At 39.1% G+C, this 14,063-nt stretch overlaps 2 protein-coding genes across 5 annotated transcripts in view; one reads left to right on the top strand and one right to left on the bottom strand.

The window, feature by feature from the left end:
- Positions 1-11,674, bottom strand: part of ATP6V1A (ATPase H+ transporting V1 subunit A) — a 67,206-nt gene extending 55,532 nt beyond the window's left edge. The window contains exons 1-2 of one of the 3 annotated variants that reach the window (XM_063661651.1): positions 11,467-11,647; positions 10,792-10,961 (exon numbers count right to left, since the gene is read on the bottom strand). The gene's annotated coding sequence lies outside the window, so the exon portion shown is untranslated. Of the gene's footprint in view, positions 1-10,791 lie in introns of all 3 variants that reach the window. The other 2 variants (XM_054483004.1, XM_054483003.1) reach the window with 2 other exon arrangements.
- NAA50 (N-alpha-acetyltransferase 50, NatE catalytic subunit) overlaps positions 11,629-14,063 on the top strand; it is a 33,395-nt gene continuing 30,960 nt past the window's right edge. The window contains exon 1 of one of the 2 annotated variants that reach the window (XM_054483006.2): positions 11,629-11,960. In XM_054483006.2, coding sequence (XP_054338981.1) covers positions 11,953-11,960 — 8 coding nt within the window. In that variant the 5' untranslated portion in view covers positions 11,629-11,952. The remainder of the gene's footprint in view (positions 11,961-14,063) is intronic. The other variant, XM_054483007.2, reaches the window with a different exon arrangement.

Below are 14,063 nucleotides of genomic sequence, written 5' to 3'. Positions count from 1 at the left end.
ATCCACCTGCCTCGGCCTCCCAAAGTGCTGGGATTACAGGCGTGAGCCACCAGGCCCAGCCGACTAACAGAGTATTTCTAAAGGACTATTTGACCTATGCAAATTTGTTAAGAGAATTTTAACCCTAGAAACAGCATGGGGGAACAGATGAAAACTTAACCAAACCAGTTTTTTGTCTGTCTATTTAGAATAAATATATGTGGCTCTGGATAAGGCTGTGTGGGCACTCTCTGGTCCTGCCAAGTTTAGCTAATTCTGGGAATTTCCACAGTCACTTAATAGCTCAGGAGTATAGAAGTCAGATATGCCTTTTAAGTACTTTATTCATCTATATTTTCAGAACGGGGCTAATGGCATATCAGCTTACAATATGTTGAATGAGAATTTAGGAAAATATTAACTCCATCTTGAACACACTTTCGTGCCATGAGGCATAGAAGGGTTTGTTGTCCAAGACTCAGATTAAGCTCTAATAATTTGGACATCAAAGTTGATATGGCTCAATGGCTCATTTGGAGGGCGGAGATATAGGGAAAGTTATTTTCTGTTGCTTTATACTACTCCGAGGTAGAATTAGCTCACAATAAATGTTTCTGACAGCCTGTTTATCTCTATTTACAGCTACTTTCCAAGCTGTCCTTATCCCCAGTAGAGCATCTTAGGGAGAATGAGGTCATATATAAAACACACACACACACCCCCCACTGTACAATAAGCAGGTACTACAGGGCCATATTCAGGCACTGCAGGTATACTACGTTGGGACCTGAGAAGATTCTGTATTTTAAGTGTCTATTTTGGATCACATTGAAGAGTTTGGTGTCAGTCAATCTGCTTCTTAGATTCATAGAGATACTTTCTTCTTTCTTGAACAAGTGAAATATTGGGCATTGAAACCAAGTGTGTTATACTCAAAATAATTTGTGGATTTTATAACTCATCTAAATAAAGCTCCTCACTACCTCATTTTGCATTACCTAAAACTAGGACTCACGGATTATCAAAAACTCACTTTTCACAAGAAAGGACACAGCTATTCCTATATTTAGCTAGCTACCACACTCTTAATGTTCAAATGCAATCTGATTCACTATTTAACTATTTGAACACTCTTACATAATTGCTTTGGTACATAAAATCAGCAACTTTCACAATTATTAACAATTATAGCATTTTACTCTTTCAACAATATCTATTCAAACTTCGATTGATAGAATTTCAATGTATAAATCACATTAAGGAGCATTTCAAGTTATATCTAAAATACTTACTATTATTTGAAAGTAGTACGTCCAAAGGTCACACCTCTCATACTGACATTGTTACATTAATTCCATATGACAGTAACTTAAGCTATTACATGATGGTAGATCACACACAATTCAGGGATGCTAGAAATGTTAAAAGCACACCTTCCAAAGACCCAAGCTAAATGGCAGATTTTGGCAAATTACTAAGGACAAAGGTGAACTTCTGAACATCCCTAAATTGGAGAGCAATTTGGCAGTGCCCACCAAAATTCAAACTGTACTTACCTTTGACATGGCTAGTCCATTTCTAGGAATTTATTGTAGATGTACAAAATGTTCTATTAACAAAATATTAACTATAGCACTGTTTCTTAAGCAAAAGACTGGAATGTCCATTAATATGGAGGCTGGTTAAATACCTTGTAATACTATGACAGGCTACATGTTTAGTGGTATTATGGCAGCAATCTCTGGAAAGTGACTCCCTGGGCTCTAATCCTGAGCCCTACCACTTATGAACTGTGTGACTGTTAGACATTTAATCATCCCGTGCCTAGTTTTCCTCATTTGTTAAATATGGAAAAATAGTGCCTATCTCATAGGTTGTTATGAGGCTTCCATGAGTTAATAAAACTAAAGTATTAAGAAAGCATCTGGATCAGGAGTAAGCGCTCAATAAATGTTACATATGATGATGTGGGTATATTAATACAATTGAATACTAAACTATCATTAACAAGAATGAGGCAGCTTTAACTGTATCGATGTGAAAAGATCTCCAAGGTAATACTCAAGTGAAAAATGTAAGGTCCAGAATAATATGAAGAGGTGCTACCATTTGTGGATAAATATATGGGGGAAGAAAAGAATAAGGATGAGGGGAGAGAAAACACACTTGTATGAACATATAAATTTTACCATATTTGTACATGTATTACCCATTCAACTGAATTAAAAATATTGTTGGATGAGTAAATGAATGTTAAAACAACTGAGCCAAGTAAAACTATTATATATTGCACCTAATTGACTGAGCAAATAATAGCACATATTATTATTACATATATATTTTTCTGAGACAGGGTCTGGCTCTGTCACTCAGGGTCTGCAGTGGCACGATCTCAGCTCACTGCAACCTCTGCCTCCTAGGCTCAAGCGATCCTCCCACCTCAGCCTCCCGAATAGCTAGAACTAGAGGTGTGCGCTACCATGCCTGGCTAATTTTTTTTTTTTTTTTTTGTACAGACATGGTTTCACCATGTTGCCCTTCAATTCCTGGGCTCAAGCAGTCCGCCTGCATCGGCCTCCCAAAGTGCTGGGATTACGAGTCACTGCACCCAGCTAGCAAATATATATATGGCTCTTATGTGCTAGTTATTATTCCAATCACTTCTCTTATATTATTCACAACATCCAATGAAGTTAAATACTCTTATTATCCTTATTTTAAAGTTGAGAAAAATGCAATGCAAAAAGACACAAGTAACTTCTTCAAAGTCACACTACTAGGAAGCAGAGCCAGGATTTGACTCACACAGTCTGGTTTCCTTCATCTCTTTGCTATATTAATACTACTCTAAAATTATTTTTATTTACATATATCCCAACTCTTGTAAAAAAGACTTTGGACAGCTTACATTAAAGCACATATATGCAATTAAGAAAACTGGTAATGAAAAGGGGAAGAAATACCAATGTGAGAAAAAAATACAGCTACTTTAAGTACGCAACAAATCCAACTCTAAAGCATCTGCTATTTTCTACCGAGGCTTTGAATGATGTATTCTACTGAGATACTTTTAAAAGGACAGAAATCAAGTATTAAACAATTACAAGTACTTTTTATTTTGCTTCTTTAAAGAAGTTCTTGTTTAAAGTTTTCTTAAGGCAAGTTAATCTTGTAATCCAGTTTATATGCCAAAACCCAAATAGGGACTTTTCTTATGATTCTGTCATATGATTAAGTCAGGTGACAGATCACACACTTGTGCAATGTGCTCTACATCTCTAAGGCAGAAAGCGTGTCTATAGCACTGACTATCCATACCAAAAATAAAATGCCAAATTTGTAATCCTATCTAGTAGTTCCTATCATTTTTTGGTACATTTTTCTTTTCTTACTTTTGAGACAGGGTGTCGCTCTGATGCCCAGGCTGGAGTGCAGTGGCACATTCACAGTTCACTGAAACCTTGAATGCCCCGGGCTCAAGTGATCCTCCCACCTCAGCCTCTTGAGTAGCTGGGACTACAGGTGCATGCCATCATGCCCAAATAATTTATTTTTATTTTTATTTTTTATTGGTAGAGGGGGTCTTGCCATGTTGCCCAGGATGGTCTCCAACACCGGGCTCAAGCGATCTACCTGCCTCAACCTCCCAAAGTGCTGGGATTACAGGCGTGAGCCACCATGCCCAGCCTGTTTTTCCTAATTACAGAAACACTTCATGTCCACTGTAAAAATAAAAACATATAAAGTGTAAGGAAGAAAGTAAATCACCTTAGTGCCCATTGTTTCCTATAATCCATCTTATACACAGACATGTACAAACATGTAGTTTTATATAAATATGTTACCATGGATATTTTGTCTCTTTCCTTTTCTGCTTATTTCCTCTTTCCAATGGTGACAACCAGGTAAAAATATACAAAACTCATGGTGTTTTTCAACTGGTTTTATAAAAAATGAGTTATCATTACAAATGTTTCTCTGTACTTTGTATTTTTTTTTCTTAAGATACATGATGGCCTGGGCAATAAGGTAAAACCCCGTCTCTACCAAAAATACAAAAAATTAGCCAGGTGTGGTGGTGCACACCTGTAGCCCCAGCTACTCTGGAGGCTGAAGCGGGAGGATCGCTTAAACCTAAGAGGAGGAAGTTGCAGTGAGCCAAGACAGCACCAGTACACTCCAATCTGGGTAACAGAACAAGAGCCTGTCTCAGAAAAGAAAAAAAAAAGATACATGATAGAAATCCTCTCAGAATGTACTTGGAAATCCTTTCTAATCACCAGTAGATTTAACTCCTACCATTTAATCACTTCACAACATTCCATAAAATGCCTAGGCCATAATTTACATAACAATACCCCTATTAACAGGCATTCCCTTTGTTTCCACGTTTTTTGCCACTACTAACATTGAAACATTGAAACACTGTTGCAGCTAACACTCATGTAAACTCTTACTGGTGCTTTTATTTCTAAGGAAAAGATTACATGGAGTTAGACTGATGGGTGGAAAATACATGTATTCTCAGTATTAACAGATGTTGCCTGATTGTTTACTAGGAAAAACTCTTAACACTTCACATCTCCACTAGCATTTTATGAGATAATCCTTCTCCACATATCCTTGCTAGCAGTAGGTTTACCACTTAATTTTTGCTTGTCAAGAGAAATATTTCATTGTTAGTATACTGATTACTAGTAAGGTTATACATCCTTTTTTGTTTGTTGAATGTTTGGATTTCTCTTCTGTGAACTTCTGGTGACATGTTTTATCCATATTTTTACTGGGTGAACTTTTTCTTAATTGGTAAGAGTTCTTACAACGGTTAACTCATCTGTTACACATATCTCAAGCCTTTTTTTCCGCCTGATTTTGTCTTTGGTCCTTTATTTTTGCCACTAAAGAATCCTTCGTTTCCATGCAGTCTCATGTGTCTATCCGTACTTTTATAACTTTTAAGTTTCCTATCTTGGTTTAAAAAACTACATCCGGATTGTATGTATAAAGGAAATTTAGGAGATTAATATCTTAAATATTTTATTGTTTACATTTAAGCCTCTAATCCATCTGAAATCAGTTTTTGCATCTGTTGCAACGTATTGGATCAATTATATTTTCTTCTAGATGAGCAAGTTGTATCAGTTAACATTTACGATATATACGTGCCCTTTTTCACCACTGGATTGAATTATCCCTTTGAAATGTGGTAAATTATCTTATATACTGAGATTTACTCTGCTTTTTAAAATTCTGCTGCACTTATATACTTAAAAATATATTTACACACTTATAAAATTAAATAACTTACTCAGCTACCTGGATCAGACAAAACATTTTCACTTAAGATATCCAAGTAGTTAAGATGAAAGAATTATTTAGGTGCCTTAATTTTCCATATCAAAGTAAGAAATATTTTACAATGTCTATTGACATTATGAATTCAAATATACAGAAGGTATAGTAATAAATTTTAATTTTTTCTTTAATGCATCAATCTAGAGATAATTACTTATTTTGATGCATTTCCTTACAACTTTTTCCATATGTATATACTATTATTATTATACATATGCTCCTTTTTCAATTTTATAGGTACTTTCCAATTCAATTAGTCTTTTCTATTTTACCTTTAAACAATAAAAAAAGTAAACTAAGAACTAAAAACTTATAAAGTCTGGTTGCTTTTTATTGCTCAAGCACATCTGAAACTCTTCTGTATCATATCATATACCACCCATTTTATTTTCAGTGAAATAAGCCTAATTATTTTTCAGAAAAGAAACAAAATGTGGCATGTTGCAGATAAAATTTTTTTAAAGGCTTACCACCAAGAGAACAGTTTCAACAGATAGCATTAAGATCCAAAACTGAAATTTTTGTTGTTAGTCATAGTAATACCAAAAATAATAGTGATTTTTAAAACCTTAAGACATAAGAAAGTGTTTCCTTCTAAAATTTAAATCTGAAAATACTTATGATATACCATTAATTTTTAAAAACAGCTAATCACAGTTGTAAATTTATTAACTAGAGCTAACTACAAATAAATATACAGAAAGAGGAGTTTCAAACGTAAATAAATCATTATATAATTCTAAAGATCACTTCAGTAGTTTCAGGTAAAAATAAATGTTACTACGAAGATACACAACCACTTCAGCTGTCTTTATATATACATATACACACATTACGTACTTTATATACTACAAATATTTACTCTATATATAGTATATACATAATATGTATATACTAAATATAAATGAATACACTTATAAAAACCAAAGTCGCTTTCATTTCACCATAGGGAAAAAAGAGAATAGCAAAACTTTAATATTCTCTTCAGAAATTATATGGAAAACATTTTTATTGCTCACAATTTATTTACAATAAACTTACTTAGTATAAAGAATAAATTCATTCATAAATCAATAAATCCATTTGTTATAATAGACAATCAACATTAAGGAAAAGTCAATAAACTTAAAATCTTTCCTTAAGACAAATGAGTAATTTTTTTTTTTCAGGAATAAAGTGATTCATAAACTCATGATAGCTATACTTATTGTTTAATTTGCTGATATTTTCCATTGCAAAACTACTAACCCTTGTGAATCATGAATTTAAGAAGGGAAGAATTTTACTCTAGTTTATGTCTCCATTATGTTCTCTACATTTCTTTGTCTATTTCATATAAGGATAAAAATAAGATATAAAAACACTTAATTTTTTTAAAAAGACAAAATGTTTAAGCTTATAAGCATTAACTCAAAAGTCCCTGGCTCTACAATCTGTACAATTTTAATATACTTCTATAATCCATTGCAGGAATAAAAACTTCAAAATTGAAGAACTGCCTCCTTAAATTGATTGCATATATTAATGATTACAAGCTTTGGAAAATCTTTATATAGAAAATATTAAGACACTACAGTTGCCCAAATAAGGGACTTTATCTTGATATTTTTCAGATACAATTAATAAATCTGTTTTAGAATCTTTGCTACAAGTACATTTTTCTTGTTCCCGCATTTTTTGGGTAATAGCTTCTTTTCAAATTCTACTCTCTTCTTCATGCCCCAAACCTGCTGCTCACAGGGACATCAGTCAATTCTGCGGGTTGTCTTAAGTCTTCTTTAGAAATTCAGTATATAAAATCGAAGTAGTTATCAGTAAAATTAATTAAAAATTTTTTTTACAAAATATGTTCTAGATATTTTACATTCATGATCTAACTTAATAGCACCCATGGTATGGTATAGATTTAAACGTGAGAAAACTTAACCTTACTTAAGTACATTGTCCAAAGTCACACAGTTATTAAGTGGTAGGGCCAGAACTTCAACTAGGTCTCTATGACTGGAAATCAATTCATGTAAAGTCTGAGCTACACTGCTTTACCATTTTACACACCACTTCGTGTTTTTGTTTGTTTGTTTGTTTTGTTTTTGAGATGGAGTCTCACTCTGTTGCCCAGGCTGGAGCGCAGTGGTGTGATCTTGGCTCACTGCAACCTCCATCTGTCGGGTTCCAGTGATTCTCCTGCCTCAGCCTCCTGAGTAGCTGGCACTACAGGCGCGTGCCACCATGCCTGGCTAATTTTTTTTATTTTTTTAAGTAGAGACAGGGTTTCACCGTGTTAGCCAGGATGGTCTCGATCTCCTGATATTGTGATCTGCCCGCCTTGGTCTCCCGAAGCGCTGGGATTACAGACACCACTTAGTTTTTAAGATATTTTCACATAGATTACCTAGGGTTTATGTCATAGGAATGTTCCTAAGTATCAAACCTGAACCCCTCCCCAGCATTACTTAAAAGGACATATAACTAAAGTGGCAGAGCTGAATGAAGATCCTGACTTTTAGTCTAGTGCTAGTCCACTTATAGATCATGCAGAGCCACTTTTTCATTTAGTACAATTCATTCCCCTTCCCTTCTCTCCCATATTTTGATGATAACCATACTTACTAGTAAACAAACGTGCTGTGAAAATAAGTTGGTCTCAGCATTAATAAAGTCCATCTGAGGTTTTTATCTATTGTATTGACCATGAATTTGGAAGGTTATTACCAGTTTATATTTAAAAGCTAACATTTAGTGCACAACTTTAGGAAGAGCTATGATCTGCAAAAATTAAAGTGGTTTAATTTCCTTGTCTAATTGCCCAACATTCATTCAATAAATAATTTACTGAATACCTATCAGGTACTTCAGTATTCTGGTGCTGAAGACACAATAGTATTATAGTTCACAGTCCTGAGAGCTTTATGATTTGCTGAGGAGCAGCCCAGGAAACAGCAATTAAATACAATGCTAGAAGTGCAAGTAGAAGACTAGAAAAGATGATGATGATGATGATTAGTAGTCTATAGGACTGAGTGGCTACCTCTGCCCATGGGGAAGAAAGCATTCTTAGTGGTGGCAAAAATCTATAAAGGCACTGCAAACATGAAAGAACTCAGGAAAAGAAAACCAGAAGTGCCAAGGGCCCTAAAATAAAACCAAACCCTTATGTTTTATTTAATGGTGGACTACAGCACAATTCCCTAATAAATGTTAAGATTTCTACATGTAACACTCATAAACTGATAAGGCTAGTCTCAGAAATGTTTTCCAGGCTTCCAATCCTGTGTGTGTGCATGCGTGCGTGTGTGTGTGATCTGTGTATAATGTCAAAGCTTTTTTTCACATTTAACCTTACTAGCAACGCAATCACCAATTCCCACTACTAAGCTACATTTCATCAGTGGTCTAAGTTATTGCTTTCACAAGTTCCCTAAAACTGGGGGAATTGTGAAGTAAAACTGCAGACTCATCCAACCACTTTCATACTGACATTTTCCCCTCTAGTAGTCAATGCTTCTAGCTGGTTTTCTCTTTCCCATTTTGGTCTCAGCCAGACAGGACCAGTTAGGACTTCCAGACCACATAAGGAATTCTCCTCACGTGGTGCAATGTCACCTGGTCAATGAAGTAACACTTCCTTTTATTTCCCCTCTCCTCTAGAGATCAAGGAACCTTATTATAGAGAAAATTAATGGATAAAACTACATATATATATATATATCTACAGCAGGCATGATGACATAAATCTATCAATATATTAGTCTACTGTCCAGTATGGGTCATAAGTACGAAATGCTAAAATGGTAAATCCACACGAGATAGTAGTAATCTTCATTACTTGGGGAAAGCAACATCTCCGAGGTTATGTTTTCTACTAAGGAGCATCAATAAGCCAGGTTATGTATTTTGTACTTACTATAAAAATATTTTGTTAAATTGCTGCTATTGTAGAATTTTAACTTTTTGTTCTACTTAACAAAATAAGACCGTTTATTGTATAGAATTTGGAAGACACAGAAAAACAAAAATAAATCAGTCACATCCACCACTCAAAGATGATTCCATCTTCCTAATTTTCCAGCAGTCTTCTTTAATTACCTTAGTTAGAAAACTACAAGATTTAACTGAGCATATAATTTTTCATATTAAGAAAGGTGTAATTTAAATTTTAAAATTCAAATTTGTAATATTTGTAAGACCTTCAATTGAAAAGCAGCATGGAATTTTCTGAGTTTGCAGTATAAATAAAAGAGTTTAACCACAAATTGAAAAACATTCTTCCCTAAAGCACATTGTTTGGGGTCAAAACATTGGTAATACATTACAGACGGAATGGGAGTACTTGGGTTGGACAACACCTGTATTTTCAATTGGACAACAATTTCTATATTTTCACAAAATACTATTCATTAAAATCTGAAGAGGGCACCGGGAGTTTTACAAATGGGGAAAGCTAAAGAGGGATACACATGCTACTTAACCTAAATTTACCACAAAGCCGGTCAAGGAATAGATTGGGAGTGCCAATTCAGAGGTATTTTAGGGAAAAATGACAAAAAGGGAAGGATTGAAGGCAGAAAACATGTGCAGACAGCAACATCTCGACTTGATTCTACCTTTAAGCACATGTGCAAATCAATTTGATTTAACATATTTCCAACCCAATCAGTTTCTTATTTCGGTTTCAGGGAACCCTACTCACTCTTCCCTAAACTAGCCTGGGCCTCCTGCACACCACAACACCACAATACCACCTTTCAACGCCTCCTCATTCAATCGAGACTGTCGCATTACTAACACCTCCTGTTTTGAAGACAGTATTCCTTCAACTGTCCCCTCTCGCAGAGAAGAAAAAGTAAAAGCCCTTCTTTTACCCTTCTAGTCCCATCTGAAGCACGTGAACATCTACGGAGCCTTCCCTGCAGGTATGTCAGATAAAATCCTTAGAATCACTGAGAAAGCACACTCGGAGGGAAGCTTCACAGTGACTCTGCAGTGAGGGCCGTATCAGTGACAGTCCCTCCCAAGCCTGTCTCACCGGAGACGCCTCTGCCTCCAGGGTTTTTGCTACCTCCCCGCTCCCCAGCCCTGAACTGAGGGTAAGGACAGAGAGGACCTTTGCCAAAGAATGGGCTTTAAGGAATGGGACCTAATGTCTACTGCAGACCCTGTGAAATGGCTGAAACAATCTGCTACCCGAAGCCCCAAAGGCTCTGAGTAGGGAACCATAATGGCCGCACTCACTTCCAACCCTGGGAAAAGTGGACATCTGAATCCCCAAGTAGCTGAAACGACCACACTTGGGGGAGCGGGGGTTAAGGAGAAATGAGCTCCTTGCCGGTGCAGGGTGACAGCGGGGAGGAAGCCGCAGGCAGAAAAGTCGCCGTTCACACTCTCCCTTCTCTCTCTCCTCTGCCTCCTTCCACCCCCTCTATCCCCACCACTCGCTAGTTACCGGTCGCCGCTCACCTGCTGGGGCGCGAGGTGCAGAGACTGTATCGACCGAGGACCCAGAGGCTCTGTCACCACGGAGAAGTCGTCCTCAGCTGCACAGGGTAGGGGGGGGCGGGCCCAACCAGTCACGTGACGTCGAGCTCCGCCCTGCCTCCTCCATCCCAGCGCGCTACATCTCGGGGGGCCTGTATTTTTACGGATCCCTTGAATATTAATTTTCTTGGATTAAACAAATAAAAGACAAATTTTCACAAAGACTATGTTATAAGGTACAATGTGGAAAATGTGGACAGCAAGAGTTAAAACGCATTGCTAAGGAAGTGACGTTCACGCCACAATCGAGGGACAGGAAATGGCGGTGGGGTTCCGTCCCTCTGAAGTCCGCCGGTAAAATTCCAGGCTCTGAGGTTTGGGCCAGTCACGTGATCTTAAAACTTGAGGCGTGTTGGAGGGTAGCCAATCTATCCGGACGATTGTTAACTACGTTTATTTGTTTTAAAGCATCTAACTTACTTGAGCTTTCCACAGATTTCTTTACATTTAGAAGAACTAGCTTTATAAAACCCTACTAGGATGCAACAGCGTTTGAAGGTCACTCTGCAGACCACAAACTGGGAAGAACGGGGCCGAGAAAAACTATCTTGCGGATATGGGACAAGAGAGGGAGGGGTGGAAAAATCTGGATTTTACCGCCAGGGCCTACCGAGCCAGCCCCACAAGTAGTGTCGTAAGCGGGTGGGAGGGAGGAGCATGACGCCAGAAGGCCCAGTCCAGGAGAAAGATGGAGGTTCCGGAGTGGAGGGGGCAGGGTGCGCGGAGGCGAGCAGTGCGGCTGCGCGTGAGGCGGCGGACGCGCCGGCGCGCGAGGGGCGGGGTGAAAGGTCACAGCGCGGCAGCGGGTCTGGCTGGCGGCAGCGGCGGGAGGGAGCTGAGAGACCCGAGTGCACGTGTGGAGAAGCGGCGGCACAAGCGCGGCGGCGGGAGACACTCCCGCCCCCACCAGACTCAAGCCCTCACTCGACTCTCGCGGCCTTCGTCGCTCGCCCAGCTCCCTGCCCAGGCTAGGAGGCCGGCTTGCAGGGTTGAGTGGCCCGAGCTGAGGGTGCGGAGACCTAAGGGCGGCGACTACGACGGCGTTGATATCGGTGATAACGACGGCCTCAGCAGGCGGAGAAGATGAAAGGGTGAGGAAGGGCAGTCGGGCAGGGCCCGGCCGGCGGGGTAGAAGGGCCCGGGCCCACGTAGAGGGGGAGAGCCGCGAAGGCGAGGAGAGATTCAGGGCGAAGACGGGCGGAGGGAGATTTCTCTGCTTCTCAGTTCCCTCGGCTCTCGGAGGGGGCGGAGGCGAGGCTCGGCTCGGGTTGTTGGCGGGCTGAAGGGCCAGCGGAGGCAAGACCCGGGGGGCTTCAGGGTTTCGGTTCGGAGGACGAGTGTGGGTTGTTGAGTGGAGAGAAACGGCTGAGTGGGGCAACATGGAAAGGCTATTGTGAGGCGCCCGGGGCCTCCTTCCCTGGAGCAGACCGCTAAGCCACGCCGGCCCGCAGCTCCAGGTGGAGTGGTTTGGTTGTCTTCCACCTCCAGACTCAACTCTGGAACTGCGCTGTTTGACACCTTTCAGTTTAATTCACGCTTGGGAGCTGTGCAGAACCTTCTGGAGGAAGAAGAAATTGGAATAAAGAGCACGGGGATGAGTATTAAGAGCTAGTGACTCAACTAGATTTGGGTTGGGTCACAGCGAGTGGAGGAGGGGGAGAGAGCGCGATCACTGTAGACTTGGGGTGCCAACATGTTTAAGGAAGTATAGGGTGGATCAGTAGGTGGAGCTATTGCTTCAGTAGTTCACTATTGCCCCTGAGTGCTGAGGCGGTCCTGGGTAGTTTTACCACGCTGCTCCTTTCAGGTGATTGGCAAAGTTAATGTTCGGTCTTTCACCGTTTGCCTCTTACATAAAATTAGGAATTATTTTGGATCGGCTGTTTAAGTTTTTATGAAATGGTCTCCTTACCATTAAGTTGTATAGTTTTAATGTATTAATTACATAACATTTTTCCGAAGCATTGCCTCAAGCCGTTTTGGAGCTTGTCTTTATCCTCAAAGAAATGAAGCTCATAAACGTTAAAAAGCTCTCTGCGATGCCTTAGTTTGTTGTTGTTGTAAGTCCATTAAGAAATCGCAACTATGTTTTAAGTTAACGAAGTCATTCCAACTATTCAATAGCCCTTTTGAGGATGAAATAAAAGTCACTTTGAACGTTATCTCATACTGCCCCAAACAAGGACCTAAATATTATCTGTGTATCGGTATTTGAGGTTCCTGAAGAGATTCCAAGAAAGTTTAATTTGGTCTTAGGTCTGTAACATGTTTCCTTACTTTAATTTTCCTTTAAATACTGGATATTTATTCTAATGTTGAAGTGTGTGTTTTGTACTAATAATCTTTAAAGTTTAAGAACCATGAACTATTCACAGTACCTGCATTGTTTCACATCAAGTTCTAAAGAGTTCCAGTTAGGGAAATATAATTGACGGGTATAGGAAGTATTTGCTCCACTTGAATCATGATCTGGGAAGTTTGGCTATTTCAGGTACAATCCAACATATTTGGAGAATGTTGTTTTTCTGCTATACTGCACTCCTTTTGCTTTGTTCTTCTTTTCTTTTCTTTTCAATGAGAGGGTCTGGCTCTGTTGCCCAGGCTGGAGTGCAGTGGCGCTATCTCGGCCCACTGCAACCTTTGCCTCCCCAGCTCAAGCAATCCTCCCGCCTCAGCCTTCCGAGTCATTGGGACCACAGGCGTGCGCCACCACGCCTTGCTAATTTTATATATTTTGTAGAGGCAGGGGTCTGACTGTGTTGGCCAGGCTGGTCTCAAACTCCTGAGCTCAAGCAATCCACCCACCTGTGCCTCCCAAAGTGCTGGGATTACAGGTGTGAGCCACTGAGCGCGGCATATACCGCACTTCTTGAGCATGGTTACTGACTCTTACTCATTTTTGTACTCATTGTCAGGCACTCAATACTTGATTGTCATGTTCTGTTAAGTAAGCAAAATGAGTCTGAAGAGTTCCCAGTGTTGAAATTGCCATGGATTTACAAAGGGGGTTGTCAGGAAATTATTCTGTATGTTTAGATCCAAAATCTTCAATCTAGTTCAGTCTCCATAGGGTGTGATGTTCTTTCTGATACATAACTTGGCAATAGAAATGGAGCTGAACAGTCATATTATTCACAATCTACCTTGAATTAATATATTCATGGAGCAATTATCTCTGTTTAAAATGGATATTT

This window comes from Pongo pygmaeus, chromosome 2, assembly GCF_028885625.2.
Source record: "Pongo pygmaeus isolate AG05252 chromosome 2, NHGRI_mPonPyg2-v2.0_pri, whole genome shotgun sequence".
Classification (NCBI taxonomy): domain Eukaryota; kingdom Metazoa; phylum Chordata; class Mammalia; order Primates; family Hominidae; genus Pongo; species Pongo pygmaeus.
Note: the sequence above shows the minus strand (reverse complement) of the source record. Positions and strands in the feature narration are given on the sequence as shown.